The sequence below is a fragment of the Grus americana genome, chromosome 1, assembly GCF_028858705.1.
Source record: "Grus americana isolate bGruAme1 chromosome 1, bGruAme1.mat, whole genome shotgun sequence".
Lineage (NCBI taxonomy): Eukaryota > Metazoa > Chordata > Aves > Gruiformes > Gruidae > Grus > Grus americana.
The window spans coordinates 30893878-30918779 of NC_072852.1; the positions used below are offsets into that span (position 1 = coordinate 30893878).

At 37.8% G+C, this 24902-nt stretch overlaps 1 protein-coding gene across 7 annotated transcripts in view; it reads left to right on the top strand.

Moving 5' to 3' along the window:
- Positions 1-24902, top strand: part of DOCK4 (dedicator of cytokinesis 4) — a 260824-nt gene that overhangs the window by 118085 nt on the left and 117837 nt on the right. For 6 of the 7 annotated variants that reach the window (XM_054817043.1, XM_054817070.1, XM_054817078.1 and 3 more), the window contains exons 9-12: positions 8177-8258; positions 8868-8928; positions 10853-10985; positions 12529-12617. The exons of the other annotated variant lie outside the window; for it this stretch is intronic. In XM_054817043.1, the coding sequence (XP_054673018.1) occupies positions 8177-8258; positions 8868-8928; positions 10853-10985; positions 12529-12617 (365 nt within the window). The remainder of the gene's footprint in view (positions 1-8176; positions 8259-8867; positions 8929-10852; positions 10986-12528; positions 12618-24902) is intronic. 7 annotated transcript variants of the gene reach the window in all.

Genomic DNA, 24902 nt, shown 5'->3' on the forward strand with positions numbered 1-24902 from the left:
AATATTGTTCCTTGGAAATTATTACTCGGATACCTCCACAGTATCCATGGACGCTTTTTGTCTTGAAGTAGTCTTGGACCTGACTTTCTCCACGCAAACGTGCCTGCTATGCAGGACAGGGATTCGAGCTAAAGAAGCTAGCAGAGTTTCTGGTAGAGGGAGCAACCTGTGGGAACCAGAAGCAATGAACTAGCTCAGGGCTACTTTTCCTTTGTAATATTTCAGAAAAGCATAATCTACACTTTTACTGGATCACAGCATAGGATAGCTCAGTGTTATTTTTCAGTATCCTGTGCAACGTGCACCAAAATATCTCATCTTGCGCAGTATTAAAACTGTGCTACAGTGAATTACACAAAATTAATGCGTATGTAACTATACCTCATAGATGCAGGAGGGTGAAGCATCTTAGTTTTTCTGGTTAGCAGACTCTTAAGAGTCCTCCATTCTAGTTTAGTCACTTATTACTCTGTTTTGTCCCTCCTCAGAAACAAGATAAACCAAAACCAACCTGGTTTTATTTACTTCCTGCTCATTCAGGAGGTAGTCCTGATTTTAGCAGGAGGGTCGAAACACCTCGTAGGAAACGAGATCACTTTGGCAAGAGAGCAGCCACTGCTTTGTTAACAATCCTTTATGCATTTGAAATAAAAATACCTCTTTAGATGGGTAACTTGGTATGTACTCTTGTGAATGTGGTTGTTATTTTTTTAATTTTTTATGTCATCCTTTATATTGATATAGATATATATACACACTCAGTGTATAAATAGGCTTCATTATTTCATTATTGGCTTTAAGACACCTGGTAATTTGCCCTTGTGGACAAGAATGTATTTGGTGTGCTTGTAATTGGAAGTAAACACAGGGTTATAAAAAGCAGCTTAAAAGAGAAGCCTGAAGTTCCAGAAATTTCAAAAGCTTCCCTTCAGAAAATGTGCCTCATTTTTTCCAGTTATTCATTGTGAGCAGAAAGATTCCTACGTGCAGAAATATAGTCGGGACATATATAGCCAGTCGGCCTTTTCTTGGCAGGAGTAGTAAAGTAGTAAAAATCATAGGGCTTCTCCTCTGCTTGGATCCTAGATGAGGAGAAATTCTGGAGTAGGAGTCGTCAGAGGAGATTAGCAAAAAAGTTGTTTCTTGGTCCCAGTCAGACTGGAAATGTGAAGGATGTGCCTCAGGTGAATAATTCTTTTTGCTTGAGAATAGTGACTTGAACAGCCTGCTGTGGAGTTCCTCCATGTCAGAGGTAAGAACACTAAAGTGCTGGCCTAGTCAGTCAGTGTGCCCTATTAATTACATTTTCATTTGTTGTTTTACAAAGAAAACAGTTCCAAAAGTAGAATAAAAAGACACACACTGTAACTAATAGCCCGACCCATAAAGTACTCAAGATGCAATAATCAAACATGGGAACTTGAGCCTCTGAGACACCCCGTGAGTATTCAGGCTATTCACCTTATAGTGTGAGGAGGATTTAACTTTATTTTTCTTTCTTTGTGTCTGGTTTTGACCTGAAAACTGTTCTGGATTTAGAAACTCTTCAAACGACCATACCATGACCAATGAGAAATTTCAAAACCAGTGGGTTGCTATCTTACAAAGATTTCTATAGGTCTGTCCTCTTTCTCCATTGTACCTATTAGTATTTAATATTTTTTTAGCTTTCAGATAGCAATAGCAAAAATATATTTTATTTATCCCTCAGAAGGTTTTTTTTTTGGTAGCTCAGTTTTACAGATTCATCAACAGCAATAGTATAAGCAGATATGATTTATGTAGTGAGAAGAATGTGCATGAAAGGAATGTTTGGCACCGCTGCATCCTCCTGCCAAATGTTTTGGCCTTGCGGGAGTTTCTGTAATAAATGTCTTTTCTACAGACTTCTATTGCCCTTCATTGCCAGGTGATCAAAAGGGTTTGCCCTGGCTTTAAGAGGTTCTAGGTGTTTTAATAATAATTCTTTTTACAAATCATTCATGTAATCTGACTCTGTGCAGTGCTGTGTAATTTGCTGTCATTAATGAGACATTTTTGATAAATTGCTCTTTAAATACTGACCATTCTTGAATTGCAAGAGAATAACATTTTACTTCAGGGTAGCGTTCCAAGTATTTTTTGAGGAGCTGGCATTTCAGCCAGCCTTTTTGCATTGGCCTGACTGCCCAGGCTGTCCTATTCAGCAGTTGTACGGGAGCTGCTGCATGTGACTTTGCAGCAAAATAACTACATTTGTGGATAAGTAAAATGAGGTAGATATGGTAGGAATGAGTTTCTAAAAAAAAAGGCACGAGTGAGGTCAAGCAAGAAAATGCTTTTGAAAGAGTTTTGTATTTTATGGGGAGACAGAGCCTGGTTTTAATTGTATCTTTTATATACCCCCAAATCAACAAGTAGAGTTGTGCATTTCCAGGTGTGACGGTGTGTTAGAAATTAGTTGTATTTCATGATGTAGCTCAGTTCCTCTCATGAATACCCATATTCAGTGAAACAAATGTTCCTACCTATCTACTCTTTAAAGATATCTCAAATTTATCTTCTTGCTGTGGTTGGAGTAAGGGTGCTAGCTTATATAGCTCTTTGATCTGATCTTGTGTAGATAGATGCTTCTTTAAAGCAGACAAACCAACCTATGCTATCAGTTAGGTCTCTCATATGCATTAACAAATAACCCTCTTACTGTTTGTAGTGTAAAAATGGAAAAGTAACAGGAGAAATAATTGGTTTTAATTGCAATGATGAAAGCACTGCAAGAGATGACCTGTCTTGTAGCTGGTGGAGCTTCAACCATTAGTTACGTTCAGAAATGAACGCAGCGTTAGAGTAGGGATGTGTGCACCAGCCGTGACAAATTTGCGACACATTTAGGAAATGATGAGATACATTCAACGCCAGTGGTATTCTGGGGGGTTCACAGATGATCTTGCTGAGAACAGGTTGCAGTCGCGCTGGCTACGGGCAAAAGGCACGTTAGGGCCAGCGCAAAAATACAGACCTGCCGTTTGTAAACCCCCAAACGGCGACGAATACATGGGAGCCCAGGTGTCGTTGGAGGGAGGAGAGTTTTCTTAAATGCTATTGTTTCCTTTCGCTTTTACCAGTTCCTCCTGCTCTCTTCAAGTTTCATTTCTATCTTTGGGGAAAAATGCAGCAAATCTGCTTGTATCCATGCTGTTGCCTCAGTCAGTGACTAGGATAATAATCAAGACTGTAATTCAGCTTAAAGGATCTGTAGGTCTGTGCGCTGATAATGCTGTGCTGCAAAATGTTTATCCGTGGTGGCAGACTAAGCTCACTAACAGTGAGAGCTCCAGCTTCTGGTGTATGTTGTTTCTTTACTTGTAAATACCTGCTGATAGATTCCAGTATGCTGTCTGTCTTTAAAACCTGTATCGTCTTCCTCTGGCTCCTGGTACCTCACAAAAATAATTTAATATTACTGTTTCCTAACTCTTTTCAAGAAATGTGCGATGCCACCTTTCAGTTAAAATGCAGGTGCAAATATCTAAAATAATGTAGGGTGTGTTCGTAAAAACGAATTTCTCAAGGCAGTTAAAAAAGAGATAGAAGATGGGAGCAGGAGCTTGATGTAGCTACATATGTCTGGCTTTCTTTCCCTCCCATCTCCCTTTCTGCTTTTCCTTTTTTCCTTGTTAACTGTACAGCTAACCAAGTGAAATTGGGCTCCACAGCATAAAGCTAGCATTTGAAAATGTTTTTATTCTTCCCCCATGTTGTCAGCATGGCTAGGAGAGGTGGAATTACAAGCTTTAATATAACATCATAATATTGTTTTATTTTTGTTGGTGTTAATGCTTTAATCTTTATCTGAAATTGGCTGAAATCTTATTTTTATAGTACTCATTCTTCCTTTTCTCTCTCCCTTTGCTCATTGCTACTTATTTTACAGTTAGAAATTTGGGTTTCCTTTTCATAAGTGCATAACAGAGATAAAATACAGGGGCTGACTTACTGTGGAACAGCTTGTACTGCTAAGTCATGTTGGCACATTTATCATTCAGTTATTCTCTGATTAAGAATATACTTCTAAAGCTCTATTACCTTTACTTCAGTAACTTATGACATGGTGTACCACGTTTATCTGCATTTCACCACTAAGTATGAGGGTAACATTTTGTATCTGATCGTGGTTTTCTGAAGTCAATGAGCCTTTAGCTGTAAATGAAGTTAATTCAGATTCAAGTTCTTCATGAACGCCCATTAACGGTGTTCTGGAATGCGATAAGCTTGAGCTGGTGAATTATGTGGCAGTATTCTCTTACTGTCATTGTTTGCTTTAGAAATCACTGTAACCTATATTTAAGTAGAGAGCATTATATAAAGATGTCTGAAAGTGAAGCTATACTGAGAGCTATGACTATTTGATGACGTAGCTTTACCACAAGAATAAGCCGTGTGGTATAAATCTGGCTGGTTCTTTTTTGATAGCGTGTTTATAAATCATAGAACAAGCAATCTGTCTAGACTGGTAATGTGACTGGTAACATTTTCCTGCTAGTACTAAGGAAGTAGGGGTCACTTATGAAAATAGAACAGTTCGTGGCTGTGTTTCTTTTAAATGCGTGTTGATTTGGAACACATTGTTACTTCACTAATACACGGGAAGTTACGGTACAAAAATCCCTTGTTGACCTTCTTAAATTAATCTCTCCAGCATTAGTTATTTCATTATTTTCAGCGGGAAGACAGCAGAGTTTAAATGTGTACAGCATGTTTAAGTGGCAAGATTGGTGCTCATAAAAAATTCATGGCAGTCTAAACTAGAATCAAATCATCTCAATACAAAGGGAAGGTATTTCTGCTTTGGGGTACTGCTTGTGTATCTGCCGTATGTATGTGTACGTGTAACTGACTGCTGAGAACTGCTGTGCAGTAAGATACTAGCCCTAGATTTAACCCTCTGGAGCTTTTGCTGCTGTTTGAAGCCAAACTTTCAGATCTTGGGAAAGATGTGTCTTTATTTTGTTTCAGGAAGGTTGTTTACTTTCCTCAACCGGTTTCTAACCCGTTTGTCTCTATAGAAATCCTTTGAAATGGTATATAAACACACATGCTCTCTATACTTAGATGTAACATTGCCATTTTTTTCGCATAATCTTACAAGTCTAACTGCTTGCATTTGCTCCCTGGTAATGTTCAAAGATAACCATTTTAATCTGAGCTCTCACTGGTACTGTGATACGTTTCAAGGAAAAAAATGTATCAAAGCACTGAACAGGGATTAAGATTTTTTTTTATTTGTTGTTTTGGGTTTGCCTTTTTCATTGCCACTGGGTCCTGTGCTTCAGTCTAACAATTTCAAATTCAAATGAGGAAATTAGATCTGCATAACCATTACATGTCTGTTGCAATCAGTGCGTTTCTTTGTGGCATGACAAAAGTCCTTGGCTTTTAATTGTGTTGTGAATCATAATCTCATGGTCTGTGAGTATAAGCAGAGCTTGAAAATTTCATATCATAGTGGATGTGAGTAGGAAGCTTTCAAAAGATGTGCCTTTGTTTCTGCAGAATGTAAGCTTCAGTAAATATAGAGTACAGTCCCAGTTAATTTTGGTATTTGCCAGTTCATAGGTAAATTATGAAGACAGCTTATCCACAGCAAGACAGTTTCTTGTTGAATGGTTGGCTTTTTTTGAACCAACATGTCTAGTGGTTGCTTTAAAGACAAAATTGTAGTGAAAAGTGGTGTGTGCGTATGTATTACTTTTGAATAGTTCTACAGACTGAAGATAAGATGGTAACATTCAGAATCACCTTGTATTGGCCAAATTTGTATTGACACATACCAATGCACTCAGGCTTCAGTGCACAGAAGCTGTATTGTTACTGCTGGAACAGAGACTTTTTTCTTTTTATTCAGTTTTGCATGGTGCCCAACATAATGGGGTCCTAAAGCTTTAGCTGCTTTGGTAATATAATAATTCTTGTTCAATGTACAATAACTTTGTATGAGACCTATAAACAAAGCTCTGTACTTTTTTAAACTGTATTTTCTAATATTGCAAATGAGCTAAATCCAAATGAAAGGGCAGAATTATTTTGAAAACCATTTTTAAATCAACAGCAAAATACCAACTTGTTTCTCTGTAAAAATACACTCACATAAACAGTCTTTAAAACTCAATTTTAAAGTTTCCATGGAGACCTAAGCTGTAGAAGTTGGCTGTATCATAAAACATGAATGTTTCTGAGAAAATAGCATTTTCATGCACTTTGAGGTATTTGAGTTCAACTCTACCAGTCTTAGGTTCTGCCTTTTATGCTGTCTGATAAAAAAGCTATAGCTTAGCTATAGCATAGCTGAGGATTGCACAAATGCTTTCAAATAATCACAATTAAAAAGTTTTAAGTGTTTGTAGGTTCAGCAGGGACAGCTGGCATATAAAAATATAAGGCATTCTCCAGATATAGGTCTTAAGAATTGTGCTCTTGAGTGTAAGAGCATCCTGGGCTGCATCAACAAGAACACAGCCAGTTGCTTAAGGGCAGCGATCATGCCCTGCCCAGCATTGGTTAGACCGTGCCAGTTTTGGATCCTTCAGTACAAGACTGATATTAATGAACTGAAGTGAGTTCAGCAGAAGCCTCATGTTGTTTATGGGCAGGAGCTCCTGCCCTGGGAGGTCAGGCTGAGACAGTGGAGCTTGTTCAGGCTGGAGAAGAAGCAGTTTTGAGGGGAGCTAAGTCACCTGCCTGTACCTACAAGAAGATCGATAACATCAATAGTGCATGGTGGGATAATGACAGACAAGGGATATAAGTTGAAACAAGAGACGGTCCATCTGGATATAAGGAAAAAATTGAGAATAGTCAGACACTGGAATGGGTTTTCCAGAGTGGCTGTGTGGTCTCCATAACTGAAGGTTTTCAAGACTCAACTGGGTAAAGCTCTGAGCAAGCTAATCTGACCTTATAGCTGACCCTGCTTTGAGCAGGAGGTTGGACTTAGAGGCCTTTTGAGGTCCCTTTCAATGTGAATGACTGATTCTGTGAATGATCGATGCAGATTTTCTACAAGGCAAATACCGGTTAAATAAAGATTTAATTAGTCTCTATTGAGCTGGATCTTATCCAACATATTCCTAGTGATTTTCCAGCTGCATTTTAAAAAGCTGTGGATGGTACGGAGCAGTAGTGAACCATGTTTAGCCTCCAGGATAAGCAGAAGAGGTGGGTAGAGCCGAGAAAAAAAACTAGCTCCACTTTGGAAATTTTGGTTTTGATTTGAGCATTACAGGGTATGCACACTCAAATGGCTGGCTGGGGCTGAGAGCACAGAGAGAAATGTACATGATACTTCTGACTTCTTTGCTTTTCCCATCTTCCACGTCTCTTACTGCAGGAATATGATGGTTACGTTTCCTATGAGGCCGTGTCTTGGAGAAAATTATACAAAGCATGGAGAGCTTGGTTTTTTTCATAAAGTTTCCATGCATGATTTGCCAAGTTTGCTCAGAGGTTATCCATAATGAACCTACTATCAAAAAGGAATTTTTCAAAAAATGATTTCTCCTTCACTGGGAACTTATTCCGTCTTTTATTCTGAAATAAGAATTCTCTGCATCTCCCTACTAGTGGTATTAGCACTTATATCAGCTGCAGCATTTAGCACCCCAGAGTAGATTGCAAAACAGGATTCTGAAAATGAAATTGGCCTTGCTGGAATTTCCAAGACTCTTACAAGACTGCTAAAATCAGTATACTCTAGAGAGAGATTTTGATAGAGTTAAGTAGGAAAAATGTCCCCACTGATCATCTTCCTATCTATAAAAACAAATATCGGTTGAATGCAAGTGTGACAACGTTGACATTTGTTTAGCAAGAATCAATACCAACGTACTACGTATATAATTTCAGTTCCAGGATAAATGGATTTTATTGCTTGTGTTTCTCTGTGTACCAGGTTATACAATAGCATTTTTCCAAATGACAATCAGTCTTCTATTTTGTATAGAGTTTTTAGTAATTTTGTTAGATGATTAAGTAAATCACCACTAGTTTCTCCTTTTTTTTATTGATACAGCTGAGAGTTCTGGAAAGAAATTATTTAATTCTTTTCTATCTTGAGGAAGGTTGCATCTGGAAAGATCAAAATGAGATCTACTTTGCTGTAGTGTTGTTCAACATATCTGTCATATTTGTTTTCTTACAGTGAAAGATTTTTTTTAAGACTGAATAGAAATGGTTTGCCAAAATGTCCAGAAAAGCCTGAAAGACACTGTTCTCTCTTTGTGGTGAGTTCTTCCTACTCTCAAGCTTTGTTGTGCTGGATATTGAAAATAGAAGTTGGATTAAATTGTTATTCTGTGGTTGACTTGGAACTGCTCCCTAAGCTTTTACATTGTTATGAACATAACTCTAAAGGCCGGGTGAAGTGCATTGTTGAACTCCCAACTTGAATGTTTTGTGGCAATATGTGGAACTCATCTAAGCTTCCACGTGGGCATAACTACCAGTCTGTCTCCCTGCAACAAGGACCAGTGAGTTTTCCTCCTTGTGCATTTTACACCCAAAAGATTCTCTGTGCAGCACGCTCTGTACTTTCAGAATATCAGGAATTTTGCACAAATGCATCGTTGCTGTCAAGGCACACAGCGAGTCTCTTGTGTCCTCCCACTGATTTTGTTGCATTACAGCATATTCTAGCCTGTGATATTTTAGGACAGTTGTTTTGAGTGCGTGACTGCCAATTTAAAGTCTTAAAGGGATAATTTGTTAATGCTGTGTAAATGAACTCACTGCTCACATCATTTTCACTGGCAGTGAAAGCAGTGTGTAAAGATCTCTTTAAATGTCGCATGTTAATCAGGAGTCAGAAATAACGAGGTTCTGATCTTGCGCAGGATTTGGGTAGCAGTGAACTCAGGAAGGACATCTATATCACTGTGCACATTATCCGAATAGGTAGGTATAATTGTCTGTGAGTAGAAATCGTATATTTTAGACGTATGACAGTAAAAAAAAGAAAACTGCTTGGGGTCAGCTTTGAGATTTCTTAGATTAGCTAGGCCTTTGAATAAATTTTTGGAAAAGAAAATGCCCGACTTCTGATGGAAAAATGCTTTGGATTTCTCAGCATTGTTTTGTGTCATTTTTAAGTGTATTGCTAACTGAGTTTAGATGCAGGATATTTTGTTACTATCACAAAACAAAATGAAAGTGTCAAATATGAACTGTGTTAAAATGATGGAGTTGTCTTTGGGGAGTCCATTCTTGTTCCAAAGAGAGTAATTTCGAGCATCCTTTGTTCATGGAAAAACTTGCCTGGAAATTTAATGTACCTAATTAGTGTATAATGTCTGATGTATGTCTGAAATTATTCAGATAAATTTTGTCTTCTCCCTGACCCCTTGAAAAAGGAGGAGAGGGGAAAGGAGTGGAGAAAGTCTCATAATAATTTTAATTGCTGATGCTATAGACAAGAGATCAAGTCCTGTAGATCAAAGTGGAAGAAAAGTGTATGTTTGTGTTAGGTATTTATTTTAAGAAGTTATCTTCTGGGCTGTACTGATGTGAAACAATAATCTTTGGGTCTGCTTCTGACCTCTTAGGTATATTGTTTTCTTTGTAAACTGCCTCTGCAGTTGCATCAGTGCAGTACTAAATATAACTTTTGTTCCTATTTTTGAAAGATATTTTGGTTTGAAACATAGTCACCCTAACTTGTGCTGAGTTCAGAAACAACTTGTTACAAAGTAAACACTATTTTACAGCTTTGAGGAGTAATTTTTCCTGGTATTTTCATGCTGTTCTAGTATTTCATCAGAGTATCAAAATATTGTGTTTTGTTTTTATTGGCAAGGATTGGGAACAGGTATGGTAAACTCTGATGTAATGTAAGTATGTTTGGTAAGAATCAATGCTTCAAAGAAGAATAAGGAGTAGATTTTTTCCTATTGTATACTTTTCAAATATATTCTCAGTCAAGTTTATAAATGAACAACTGAAATATTAAACAGTTAAAATAAGATTTATATGCTGCGTGGTATGAAAATGAACAATTACTCTTCTAGCTGCTGTGACGCATAGGAACATTTGGAGGAGGCATCGCCCTGCAGCGACCGCAACCATAGGCTTTTCTTGTCAGAAATTAAGACTTGGTGGGAAAGACACATAGCTGCCAGTGCACAATTGAATAAAATGGTTAGAAAGAGAGCAGTTGCAAATGCCAGGAACACAGTGAGAAAATTGATCAATTGTATTTAAATCAAATAGAAAAGGCTAGGAAAAATATTTTGTTTCAAATCTGTTTTCCTTGGCTGCCTTCTTTCTTTCATTATCATAAATTATACTTCTGCCCTTTGTCACCTTTCCGCCCCGTGTTTCATCTCTGCTTGATTTTTCTGCAGCTGGTCGATTATCCCCTTGCCAGCCAGTTGCCTGTTTGAAAGCAGCATTTGATTACTAAATTATAATGGCTCAATCGCAACACCTCTCGTATAAATCATGAGTAGGAACAACCACAGTAAAATAATTCTTATTGGACAGCAAATGTTGAACACTCTGTCATGTCTGAACTCTAAATTTAATTTGGTGGTGCCATGAGTGTGCTATCACTGGGTATCAGAAAGTTTGTTGTGTGGAGGTCAGGAGAGGATGAGCAGTACCTCTGGTCTGAGACCTTTCAAGATCATCGCATATTTAGTGGACTTCCTGTACCGTTTGTTATCCTATCGTAGTATAAAGATGGACCAGATTTGCGGTGAGTACACTTGGCATCGTCTACTCAGATCTGTCACCTTACTGAGCTGGATTGCTCTCTGTCTTCCTTCTGTGGCTTTGAGAGAGACAGTTCCATGGATTATCAAATATGTATTTTGTTTGGCAGGACGAATGGGAGCTGGAGAAAAGAAAAATTCCTGCAACGTACAATACAGACGGCCCTTTGGCTGTGCAGTCCTCAGTATTGCAGATTTGCTGGCAGGAGATTCAAAGGATGACCTCGTCTTAAAAGTATACATGTAAGGAATATTTTTTTCTTAATTTTTAGAAGTATCTTAGAGTCAGTTTGCTTCAGAAGCAGTGGTGTTAAATGCAGTGCGAGTAAATAGCTGTAGCTCCTTTCTGTTCCAAAAAAGTGTAGTAGCTAATTTATTTCCTTTTTTTTTTGTCATGGTTTGGAAATTTTGGCTAGTTCTACAGATGTGTTTACGAAGTGGGATAATATTAAAGATAAAGGTTACATTTAGATTTTTTGTGTGTGTGTCAGCATTTTTCACATCCTTGTAAGAGCTTCTGGAGCGCTATATTTATGGCAACATGAAGTTCGTTTAGGACTTGTTTAAACACCTTGTGCTGCCTAGGCAGCTAGAGCAAGTACTTTATAACTACAGAAAAAAGCAGTCAGAGTATCTCTTTGTGTAATGAAACAATTATATAATGGCAATAACAAAAGTGTAAAAGATAGTGCTGGAGAATGAAAAATCGAAAGTAGATTTTAAAATGAGGATTGGTTAAATAATGGATTTGGGCTGATAATAATTGGAAGAAAGTTCAATTTTCTAGTTGTAGCAACACAGTGCATGTAATGTCCTGCTGATCTTGGACATTATAGTAAGAACTGTTTTGTGGAGTGGTCTATCCTAAGTACGTAAACCTAGGGGATGCATTGCTGTACACATGAGGAAGTTCTGTCCCTCCCAGGGTTAGCACTCAAATCTTGAAGGCATGGAAGTCTTTCAGGCAGCCTTTCTCCTCTCCTCTCTATCCCTCTGCGCTGGATTAGAGCCGCTGTAATCAGCGCTGCAGAAGAGCCATTTAGTGTGACAGTGGACATGTGGGCTGGCTCTTATTTGACTCCCAGGACGTTAAAGTCAAATAGGTGTTCACTGTTGGTTAACAAATTGTTAGGTTTGTCTGCCTATTATATTCTGGTTTGTTTTTATTTTTTGCCTGTTTGTTTTAAAATAACAAAAACAGTGGAAGAAGAAACATCACTCAAAACCAGATTTGATGCTAAGACTAACGCCAGTCTAAACCACGAGAAGTGATCATTAGAACATGGTCAGTTTTTCCTTATGGAAAAGCAGCTATTTTCTAAATGTATACTGAAATTTAAATTGCTCTTTCACCGACTACCTCCTGAAGATCACATCCTGTTTTAAATAACTTTGAAGTATAGAGCACAGATTTTTCTCTTTGCTGAGACCAGCTCTGAGACCTGTGTCTCCTCTTGAGTGTCACAAGATAGATTTCTGTGTGGTTTCACGCTGAAGGATAGATCTATACAGATGATGAATTTGGTCACGGCTGAGTTCCTGAGCGTAATTGCTCATATCTTTCTCCCACCCTTTGCCACACGAAGCAGGTATTTCCATGGTGCCTTTCTCAAATGGTAAGAGCACTCTCACCCTTTCCATTGAGACCGTTTCATGGGGTTTTATTCGCTCCTGTTGTGTTACTAATTTTGGGAACCAAAGGGGATTTGTTTAGAGATATGTGGTGAAGCCGGTCTGAAAAACTTGTGTTCTTATTTCAGAATTAAGAAAGTTATCGCTTTTCTAGGTGCAACACAGAGAGTGACTGGTATCAGATCCATGAAAATATCATTAAAAAGCTAAATGCACGTTACAACTTGACAGGCTCCAATGCAGGTGAGTAAATTGCCACATTTCTGTTTCCATTCTTAGGATTTTCTTAGTTTGCAAATGAAGTGGCTCTGTTTTAGAAGGACTAATGTCTATGAAAGAAATACTTTTTCACATAGAGGAAAATCCTCAGATGAAAATGTATGATATTGCTGTTCATGTGTGCATTTAAGAGAAAAAGTCACTGAATTGTCTTCAAGGAACTATATAATATAAACTTTTATTCTGTGCTGAGAAGCTACAGTTTGTTGGGGAGTTCTGTTCACATGTGAGGCTGATCAAATTGTTGATCCATGTTGCCTGACATTTCTGCTTCACATTTTCATCAAGAATATAAAATTTGCCATTGTATATTAAACTTCAGAAAAAAATTAACTGGGAGCTACCAGTGCAATCTACATTCCTACTGGTAGCTCTGCATTCCAGCTGAGCAAGATGCAGAGTTGATATTTAAGACTTTACCAATAGTCCTCCATAGTCATCTGTATGGTATTTTAACTGTCATCAAAATAAATTCAGGTGTGAGACTTAAGAAATGGGAGAAAACTGACCTTTGTTATTGTGAGATGGTGGTTTGACACATACGAGATGTTCAATTTGCTTTTTATGTTTGTTTGTTGTTGTTGTTTCTTTTTTAATACCAACTTATTAACCTTTCTGAATGCTGTTATCCAGGGACATGGTCAAACTTGAAATGAAACCTGAAATGGAAGTTTATGGGTCTCCTGTCCTTGTATTCAAATATTCTTTTGTCCCTGTGAAACATTAATTAGCTGAAATATGACTACAGAAAAATCTCATGAACTCATTTTCCAGGTTGTACTGTAATTGTAATCCGTTTCATGTAGTAGGCTTCATGCTTCTTTAACTTGATTTCAAGCATAATGATTATCTTGAAAATGTATGTTCAACAATCTTTAGTGGATAATCAAGAAGCACATGAAAGCTTGTGTTATTTATCAAGACTGAAGTTATGTATTTAACCATTTCTAATCCCATTATTTTCTCCTATGGAATCTAGCCACATATATACATATATTTTTAGAATATCATGCATCTTTTTGGACAGTAAATATAAAAATCGTGTAGTGAAAATACAAGAGCACATTACTGAGTAAGTATAATGCCAGGCTTCTTAAATGTGTTAACAATATTCGTTCTTGGTCATTCTGACTGTCCATGCATTACCTGCTTACTCTGTGATACATTGCTTATCCTATTTCATTCTCATGAAATAGGAGTTCACAGTTAAATACCCAGTTGTCCTAGGAGACATTGGATAAATTTAAATACTCTTAATTATATGAATATTCAACATGAAAGACATGTGGGATGTGTATTTTTTTTCCAGGTTACAGGGGGCTGGAAAGTGAAGCTAGCAAATTGAATATCAGTTACATTTTGAAAAGGGCTGTCAGGGGGAGGGAGGCGAAGAGAGGAGAATTCCACACAGAATTCCAGTAGTGCGTGTGAAGGTTGGAGAGGGAAAGAGAAAGTGAGGAGGAATGCCACTTTGAGTACTGAGCAGCTAGAAGATAAACTATGAAAGGTTATTTACATCGCACATGTGAAATTTGTTCCTCTACAACTGCTTAGCAGCCTAAAAAAGCACTTGCAAGGCTTTAGCAATACGTTCAGATACTTGTGCTGACACCTCATGGAAAATATTGTTGTTACACTACTCTTTATTTTTCCTTTGCTGTCTTTTTCTGTAATAGTGTTGAATGGCTGGTTCTGAGCCTCATTAACCTTGTCTGCCACCTTATAGTTGTCAAAAAAGGATAAAATCGTGCATTACAGGAGACATGGGTCTTTTCCCTCTTAGGAACCATTGTAGGTATAAGCCGAATGTAGGAAAAATTGAATTTTTGGTTTATATCGCACTTGCCCTCAGAAAGACTTAAAGGAAACACAGTAAACAAACAAGAAAGATGCTTCAGACTATTGTCTACCCTCTAGGCTTGTTCCCTCTTCAGATTTTGTCCTGTATAGTTTCTTTCAGCTCAGGAGATTTTCACACAAAGTCTTTAGCTTTCACAAATTGTTATCTCCCACTGCTGAAATAGTTTATCAGATAATTCGTAATATTCTTCAGGAAAAAAAGTTCCAGTTTTCTGGGGAAAACTAAAAAGGAACTCAAAACATACTTTTAGTGTCTTGCATGTAAAAACCACATATTGCCAGACTATAGCATTTGTATTTAGCATTCAAACCCCCACTCCCCAAAAAGTCCTTTTTCTACTTCAACTCATGATAGTTCTTAAGTACAGAATCCTCTTGCATTTTATTCCCCCTTTGTGTTTAAAACAGATCAAATAAAGGCAAATGACCGTCACTTCTTAATACAGCCCAGAAAGGAGCAGGGGACAGATGTTCATCCCCTTTTCTCTTCTCCATGGATGCAGGAATGGAAGGACTCAGACTCATGGATAATTTAGCATCATTTGCTGGAGTGGGAACTGGAATGTGTTTTCTGCAGGAATTTCCAGCCTGGCAGAGACTAGAGTAGCAGGTAGTGGATCAAATTACTATTCACCGCTAGTCTTTGCAGCTGGTGGCAGGTGTTAACTTACTGGAAAACACCTGGTTGCCTAGTGTAGGACATCAAACCATTAATGCAAAGGCCAAGCTGTACAGTCTTTGCTGCATTTAGTAGCATTATTTCTTACATTGAGTTAGTAGTATTTGTAGAAGTACTACTATTAGGTCTAGATGATTTTGTAATTATTAAACAAACCAGGTTTCAGTAATAGCTGGAGTGGAGCTGGCTATAAAAACTGTTTTTCCTATGATTTTTTTTTTCTTAGAATTAGATGCCAGCTACTTCAGTTTTAAAGTGCAAAAATCTGTGGAAAATGAATATTCCTGCATAGAGGTCACACCTAATTACATCAGTCTTACAGAAATAGAAATGTCTTATTTTCCTTGTATCTGTATGACCAGAGATCAGTGAAATGTACACTACAGATATAGAAAACAGTTACTGGCTTCTCTCAAATCATATAAAATCCTCCTTTATCCCCTTATGATATATTTCAGATAGTTGAAGCCTAGCCAAAGCCTTTGCTTTCATATCAAAGCTTGGGCTTCTGTCAAATGTCAAAATCTCTGTGTAGGGTTTGCAATGTGGGTCACAGTTGCAGATCTTATGCTTTGGGTGTGACACTGAAAATATACTCTGAACCTTTCTTGGGACTATAGTGAACAAATAGTATTGGATGTGGAATGCTTTTCTCTTTAATAAAGCAGTCACTAATGCACAAAGTGCCTTGTAAACTGTTATTGATCATATAATAGCTGCTTCATTTGCCCACAGGATTACTGTGCCATGACTGAACCTGTTGATTTTTAAAATGTGCGTTTTAAAAGTGCATTTTAGGACATAGGGCAAGAGATCAAAGCCAAATCTGATTGTCATTAAACATGGTTCTATACAAAAGTAAATAAATAAAAATTAGAGAATGCTACTCCAATTGTACATACTTACGCAGCATCATAGATTTCTTATTTTATGATTTTTTAGTAAGAATTTCACGTGCAACTTTATATCCTTGCTTATACTTTTCTTTTTTATATCCTTGCTTATACTTCTTTTCTTTTTTCTCCAGTTCTTTATTTTTTCAAAAGTTGAAACATATTTTTTTTTAAGACAGCACATGATGATGGAAGGAATGTCTAGTGATTGGAGCAGTGCTTTCAGATCTGAAGGTAGAGGGTTCTTGTCCACAAAAATTACTCACTTATGGCTGTGAACAAGTTACACAGTTAAACAGTGATGGTTCTTACTGTAATCCCTACTTAAACACCATCAGCATCTTCAAAGCACCTCCTTAGGCACAAGATCTTCCTGCAGGTACCTAAAGCTGAGGTAACTTTCACTTCTGCCACTGCTTGAAGTTGAGACCCAGGTGGATGCACCTGGGACACTTGCACTGTCAGAATACGGGGAGCTAGATTTAGCTGCTTGGGCACTAGGCTGAAAAAAAAAGCTGGAGATGATTGCTGTGACTCTTGTGCCCATGCTATTTCAGGGAATACATAAATATTCACTGGGTTTACCATAGAAATTATTTACTCCAGTGTTTGAGACGTTCTTCAAAGACAGAAAAAGTCTTGGTTCAGACTCTGATTTGGAAAAGGTTTTTCAGTCTGTCTCGCATGTCCCAGATGAGCATGCTAATCACTTGGCTTCTCAGACTTCCCTGCAGCAACTGTTCAGCTTTGTGTACAATTAGACAATATGCGTTATGCCATGGGGAAAGTGAAAGTGCCTCTAAAGCCTGCTGAGTAGCGCATGATTTTCCTAAGTGTGATCTGAATTCATGTCGTCTTAGCAAATCCTGTAAAGGAGAGATTTAAACCTTGGTCTCGTGTTACATGTGAATATTCTCCCCCCATAAGTTATCTTATAAAAAAGCATATTAAAAAATTGATGAAAAATGTACTGCAGCTTCCTCTTTCTTCACCCTCCTTTGAAAAGAAAGACTGGATAGCTTACATTTAAGGGGATGCAAGACATTCCTTTTTGCTCCACTTTTTACTTCAGGTTCCTAACCTTCTCATGTGTAAACTCCTGTGTAAATGCCAATTTAGATTCCCTTATAACAAGTCTTGGAAAAGCTGCATGTGCCTGATGCAGTAATTCTTGAGAGCTGAGACAAGGATACACGTGCTTTTCAGTTGTTACAGCAAAGGAGGTGAAAATCCTTTCAAATCCTATAGAGATTAAATTACTGGGGTAAGATTATAAACGTGTCTAGCTGCTTTGTAGCTTTGGACTCTTGTGTGGATTCCACGAAAATAGCAAATGTAGTGTGAAGGTCTTTTTCTGTGCCATTATCTTGGAATGCTCTGATGAGCTAGACAAGAGTGATGTAACCTAATTGCATGTTTACTGAACGCAGTGTGGTGTATTCTGTGGTTGCAATGCCAAACTTACATTGCAACTCCACTGGAAACACTGTTAATTATACATTAACTGTAATTGATGGGAGGGCCTTAAGCTTTACAGGAAACATTCAAAATGGTGGAATTTCTTTTGCCACTCTTGGCTCAAGCATGATTTCTTCTTTTTTTTTTTAAGTATGGTGGCAGTGTTAATTTTTTAGCTGTTGCATAGAGGGCAAGATACAGCTCTTGAAAAATCTAGATAAATCATATCCTCTTGCATACAGTTTAGGAAATTACTAGATGGCATCAGTAGCTGGCAGGAATGTGAATTTTTAAATATGGTGGAGGCAAGACCTGAATTGTGAGGCTGTTTTTAAGACAAATCTAGGTTGTGGGTTGATTTGTAAAGGATTGTCTTAAGTCTGTCAGGCACAAACTATTAATTTCTTGCTTTAAAAGAGGAAGATGCACAAGTCATTTTTCAAATGAATGATTTACTGCCTGTAATAAATTCAAACTTGTTTCCATCTATCTGTGCAAAACTCTGCAGGCAGAGAGTCATCCAAAGTGACGCTGCCTAACAAAAGGAGACTGGTCAATAAATGGGCAAATGCATAATGCCCTGATTGAAGCATGGAGGACTTGAAGCCCATATTGTTGACAGAAGTTTGCCAAGAATCCCATCATGTGGAAGGACAAACTGGCACATTAGAGGGAAAGTTATTCATCAAATCGTAGAGTAAGTTAGGTTGGAAGTGTCCTCAGGAGGTTATGTGTTCCAGCACTAGTTCAAAGAGGAACCAACTTCAAAGTGGGATCTAACTTTTTTGAAGTTCAGTGAGGTTGCTCGTTCAAAGGCAAATTTTATTACACTGCTATCTTTTTAATTCAACCAGACCAAAGTAAGTTTTATAAAGCAAACATCCTTGGTTTTAGGGAACTATTGTTACCTCATATGTTCCCCCCCCCCCCCCCCGCAGTGTACATGTCACTAAAATGTCAGTCTAGCTCAGTGGTCATATAAGACTCAGAGAAGGGACGAGACAGACCAGCCCAATGCACAAACTCATCTGACAAGGTGCAAGCTGTAAGACAAGTATGGCAGTGGAGGCAGGTGGATAGGAACAGTGGTAGCTGTTTTGGGGCAGGATGTCTTCCCACGCTTATTTATCTGCATACAACAGCCTCTTGGCACTCTAATTAATATCTTTTCTCCATGGTTACTGTCAAACATTGAGAAATTAAAAAACAGGTGAAAAACCATATACTTTGTCTGTTTCTTCTATTTCAGAAAAAGCAAGCTTTGGCTTACAAATTCCTTGATTTGGAGGGGGAAACCTGTTAGAGTCATTATTTACTTTGCAGTGGAGAAACTGCAGAGGCCCTGTGAAGTGAGAGAACTGAGGAGCATCATTTTTCCATGCTTTGTATGATAAAAAGCTACAAGAGATCAAATACAGCAGGGAATTGGTAGCTCAGTATAAGTTTAGAGTGCAATATTTCTAGGAACAGAGCTGTGGTAGCTTACAGTGTGTTCTAGATACAAGAAGTAGTGTGACTGTGTTTGCATGACACTCCACCAGCAGTTCACAGCGTTACCCCACTCAGAGTTGTTGCAAGGGTAGCTTCTTCCTGTGAATCAGTGTGAGAAATGTCAGATGGGAAACAAAATGTGCATTCCCTGCTGATATAGTAGCGAATATAGTTGTTAGCCATAAAAAGGAGGTGTAGGCTCACAGTGGAGAACTGAGTGGAGCAATGGCTAGTAGAAAACAAGGAGGAATGAGAGCAGGAGTAGTAACACGTACTCGACAGAGAAGATAGAACAGAATGAGGTACCTAACTTTTGAGTAACTCCTGGTCATATGATTAATCATAGATAAGTTCTCTGGTGTTTGTCTTTTCTCAGCAGAGTCCACAGATGTCAGTGGTGCTCTGAAATGTATCTCGTATCTATACCTCACTAACATTTAAACAGCAAATGCATTTGTTTAATTACTCTAGTTCTGTGACAATTTATTAATGTCAGTTTTAATCTCTGTTAGGTTTTGTGACAAGGAGATTATGTGTGTTCCATTTTGATGTGTTTAAGAATTAGTTGTCACTGAAGGCTGTTATTTGAAATACATTAAAAATAAGAATAATGCTCATATGTGCTTCACTAAGTACACAATGAAATAAGGCATTCCTTCTCGTTCTCAACAAATGCTAAAGCTGAAAGATTAAATGTATAGAGAATTTTGCCCATAAATTGTTGTTCAAGATCCTTTGGCCCTGAATGACAACTTTGACATACAAAAAAGCCAGTTTTAGAGCAGATTTTTAGTCAAGGATTTGTAGAACTTTACTTTTTCAAGTACTTTCTCCAGAGTGGATGATATTGCTCAGCAATCTAATGTAAAGCCCTTTTCCCAAATTCAGGAGTAACCAAATCTTTAAAATTTGTAGCCTAATCTAGCATGTAATATATTATGTAATTTATCCAGCCTGGAAAGATATTAATCCTTAAAGATGGCAGACTTACAGACCAGTCAGATGTAATTTTGTGTATTTTTACAGCAGTTTGAGCTTGTGGTGTTGTCGTCTGTGAAAGTTGTGGGTTTACCATGAGGACTTCAAAAATCAAGTTCAAGATGGATTTTAGTGTAGGTATCTGTAAGCGTCCTTCATGTAGCATGGCTGTAGACTGTGCTGGAGACGAGGGCTCTAATAAAATTAAATTTGTACTGTGCTCTGGGGTGTTGCTAAAAGAACAAAAAATGTGCCATTGTGATGCTGTCAGGGACATCTTACATCCAGTAAAAGCTAGGACTTGCTGTTCATCTCAGTACTGTGATTATAGAATCATAGAATCATTTAGGTTGGAAAAGACCTTTAAGACCGAATCCAACTGTAAACCTAGCACTTCCAAGTCCACCACTAAACCATGTCCCTAAGCACCACATCTATGTGTGTTTTAAATACCTCCAGGGATGGTGACTCAACCACCTCCCTGGGCAGCCTGTTCCAATCATTGGCAACCCTTTCAGTGAAGAAATTTTTCCTCATATCCAACCTAAACCTCCTCAGCACAACTAAGGCCAATTCCTCTTGTCCTATCACTTGTTACTTGGGAGAAGAGACCAACACCCACCTGGCTACAACCTCCTTTCAGGCAGTTGTAGAGAGGGATAAGGTCTCTTCTTCTCCAGACTAGACAACCCCAGTTCCCTCAGCTGCTCCTCATCAGACTTGTGCTCTGGACCCTTCACCAGCTTTGTTGCCCTTCTTTAGATGTGCTCCAGCACCTCAATGTCTTTCTTGTACTGAGGGGCCCAAAACTGAACACAGTGCTTGAGGTGCGGCCTCACCAGTGCCCAGTAGAGGGGGACGATCACTTCCCTGGTCCTGCTGGCCACACTAGTTCTGCATGTGATTGAGATGGCACCCCATTTAAACCTGGACATTCATAGCTAAGGCTAAATAATGAGAACAGCTGGCTCATATTTCCATCCTGGAGTTGGGTTATGTCTTAGCAGTGAGGTTTTTATAAGCCTTTTCCAAAAATTCATTCTGCTTGTTACTGTTAAATAGTGTTGTTGACTTCCTTTATCTACTGAAAGAATAAAAAGACTACTTCAAATGAGAAATTATAGAACATATATGCATGATTTTAATGCCTTCAAGGGTTATATTTACAAATTAATTACAAATGTTACCTGGGCTTTTATGTTGGTGGGGATTTGTTTTTAAAACTTTCTTTAGGTCCCAGTTAAATGTTGACTGTTTATTTGAAATAAGACACAGAACTGGAATATAAGTAGCTAAATTTCTAAAACAATGGTGTGAAAGCTGGCTGCATTGCAGAGCTGCACTCATGAAGTGGAAAATAACAGGTGTTTCCCTGGAACCTTTTGTCTGTTGTTTTCGCTAGAAGCAATATAAAAGACTTATAATTGTAAAATTGCGTATTTCGTGCACTGCCTAATACTCTTAGTTAACAAAACAGTATGTGAAAATGTAATTTTAAAAATTTTTGAGCAAGATGATTCAACCTTGTCGTCATGTGGAAAATGGGTATTGACATGCTGTGTGTATTGTTGATAGAAAAGGGCATCAGTGGGCTTACTAAGGTAAGAATTGGATAAATTATTGCTGAGATCTTTATTGTCTGTATAAGGAGGTTAGACTAGATGCTTATAATGGTCATTTAGCCTTCTGGTCCTTTCATCCTATAGTGGTTCTGGCAAGAAATACTTGAGGCTCTACCATGTCCCCTGTAAAGAAATTCCAAGCCAGTTTTCTTGTGATGATATAATGCTATTTGCATTTAAGTGTTTATGTTCAATGTGAAGAAGAAAAAACTTTCCACACTTGAGAGCATTTCTGACAAAAGCCTTTGGTACAAGAGCTCATTTAATTCATGAGCTCCAAGAAAGTTGTCAAATATTTGCAAAGGCTGTTTTTCTTGCATTCTATTTACTCATCTAAAAAACCAGAATTTAAAGCTGAGGAAAAGAGAAAGCCTTTGCAGGTTCCTTTGATAATTCAAAGTAATCACAATCAAGTCTTTAACAAGGCCGGTGAGGATTGAATCTACCTCTCCTTTTTTTTCTCTCTCTGTTCCCAGACTGTAATTTGTGGGTTTTACTACATAGATTTTGCTGTAGCCAAATTGTACAAGATTTACACAGTTATTTTCCTAGATCACATTAAATCAATAAATCTTTTGTTTGCCAGTAACAATGTGGAAATCTACTGTTTTTATCTTTGCAGTGATAATTCAGGCACTTTAAACACTACCAGAAATGGGAACACCTGTATGCTTTCAGAATACTTTGAATACCTTTAGGCAGCTTTATTTGGACAGATGCCTTATTTTATTACCTTTCTTAAAATACAAACAGTGCTGAATAGCATTCTGTCTGAGGTTTGGTGGGGTTTTTTTCTATCAGCTTCCTGAGCAGCTGCTAGGCATTTTCTTCTTAATCTGATCTAGGATTCTCTGCTGCCAGAGATAGAAGCTGAATATAAATGCTTTCCCCTCTCCCCAGAAGCTCAAATGCAAATAAGTGGTCTGTAAGTGTAATGAACAGTTGCCTTTTGTCATAACTAAGTGCAGAAATCAATAATGCAGTATAAAAGCTGTTTTAAGGTAAAATGACATATCTGTCAAAAATCTGGAATGCTTATTCAGCAACTTGTCAATTTTCTGTATTCTCTTTCATCTGAATGATAAAAATAATCTGTGGTGAACTATGGTACAAGTTAATTGTGAGAAATTTCATGTGCTTGCAAAAGAAATAAAAGCAGATCTGTTTGTGTTTGCACACAGAGCTTTGTAGTAATATTTTCAAAACTGGAGTAAATACAGAATAATAGCTAACACAAGATGTTTTAATTACCACTAGGGATGTAATTTGAATTTTTTTTCTGAGGGGATAAAGCTATACTATGTACCTAATTAAAGAAAATGTGCCAGTCCTTCAGAGACTGGATAATAATTTTCATTGTTATGTTTTAGCTCCTAATGTTCTAGAAATGGAAAACTTATAGTGATGAAGTTTTGGATAGATTCTAGGTCTCATAGATGCTGTGATGGTCGTATCGGCCACAGTCAGATGCTGTGTGCGGTGGCATGTTGCAGTTTTCTATTTGGTTTGTCTGTGCACAGCTGTTCCATCAGGAATGCTCTAATTTTTTCTAAAGCTGGCAATTTTATTGTCTAGTGCATGAAATGAGATGAGAAGGAACTGATGTTGACATACATCATCAGAGTGGAATAAATTAAAACTAAAGGATATTACCTTTGTTATATGACAGAAAAGGTATTCATGTTTCCATAGGAGAAATTTTAATGAATTAACGTTCTATCTCCTTATACAAAAAGAATATCTCTGCATTGTTTTGATTGCATTCCTTTTCCTTGAGCGTCTTCTCCGTCTCTCCCAGATTGGCAGCTGACCAAATTCTTTGCAAGCCTGCTCCGCCTTGACCCTGTCTCATTACTGTCCAGTGATTAAAACTTCCTCTCTAGGAGCAGTAATGTTTCCGCTCCACCCTATCATTTTTTTTTCTCCATAGACATAGCTTTCATCACCTTCACATTGAGCTCAGTGGCTTTCTGGCCATTATGATATGCAAAATTCTGGTTTCATTTTGGTGAGGAAGGTGGTGTCTTTCAACTAGTCGGTTCCTCTTCGTTCTGCTTTGGTTTGCAGTGTGTCTGAGGGAGTCCCTCTTCACTGCCATTGAATGTGCAGTCTTCTGAAAATCTGAGTTGCTCTGTGACGTGTCAGTATGTTTTAAATGACATTAGTTGTCAGGTAACTTGATTTATAATAAGGATACAAATTTTAGTCCCTTGTAAAATGTGAATTACTCCATCTTTTTAAAGAACCTGTTCCCTGTGACTTTTATTCCAGATGCATGGTTGCTCAGTCACGATGGGTGTCTAGTTTCTTTGGCAAGTGTATTGTATTTTTATAGACCCATAAATATGGGATTGCTGTGGCTTGTAACTGGCCACAGGCTTTGTGCTTAGCTGACAAGACAGTCCTCATTACCTGTCTGGTTTTGGCTGGCTGGATTTGTCTTGGCCCGCCTGGAGATTTGTTCTGACTTGTAAAAGCATTTATCTAATGACAAACTATTAAATTATATTGACTTTATTTTAGCTCTTGTTTAGCTTTGTACAGTTGTGTGGTGCAACCCACTTTGGTATATATGCTTTGTATTTAATAGATAGTTATAACATGTAGTTACTGTATGTACAGTTAGCTAGCTATAACCATAGACCAAAATGGAACATAGAAGATTAGTGACATGTGTCCATAACTGAGGCCTTGCGTGACCTTAAGAGCAGAACAAAACCAATTTTAGGGGAAACAAAGAGAACAAAGAACAGATATGTGGCATATATAAAACACATCATATATGATGACTGAAGATGTAATTTGGACTTGCAGGCCAGTGAAGAAATAAGAAGGTGTAAAGCACATTAAAGCACATTAACAGACATAAAAATTACTCCAAGAGGAGCCTAGAGAGAGAAAGAAGAAACAGGCAACATCCTACTTCTCATGGCAGAGACTTGGGATGCTGATCACTTGGTCACCATACCCCACCTTCCCAGGTTGAAAGCATTGATCTTAAGACCCCAGAGGGGCAGTGGAAGGGTGAGCAGTGGAAAGATTGTGTGTATATGTGTCATTTTAACAGTATTTTGTTTGGAGTGTGCTAGTATCATTGTAAATGGACCAATAATAATTCTTTAGACTGTTATGACTTTCATTAGGACTAAGTTCCTGACTCTTCCTGTACAGTGTGTTCCTTTTGCCCATTACTGAATGTAACAAATCACTGGGAATTCAAGCAACCTACTCTGTACTTTGAGTATCACACCTCAGTAACAGCATGCAT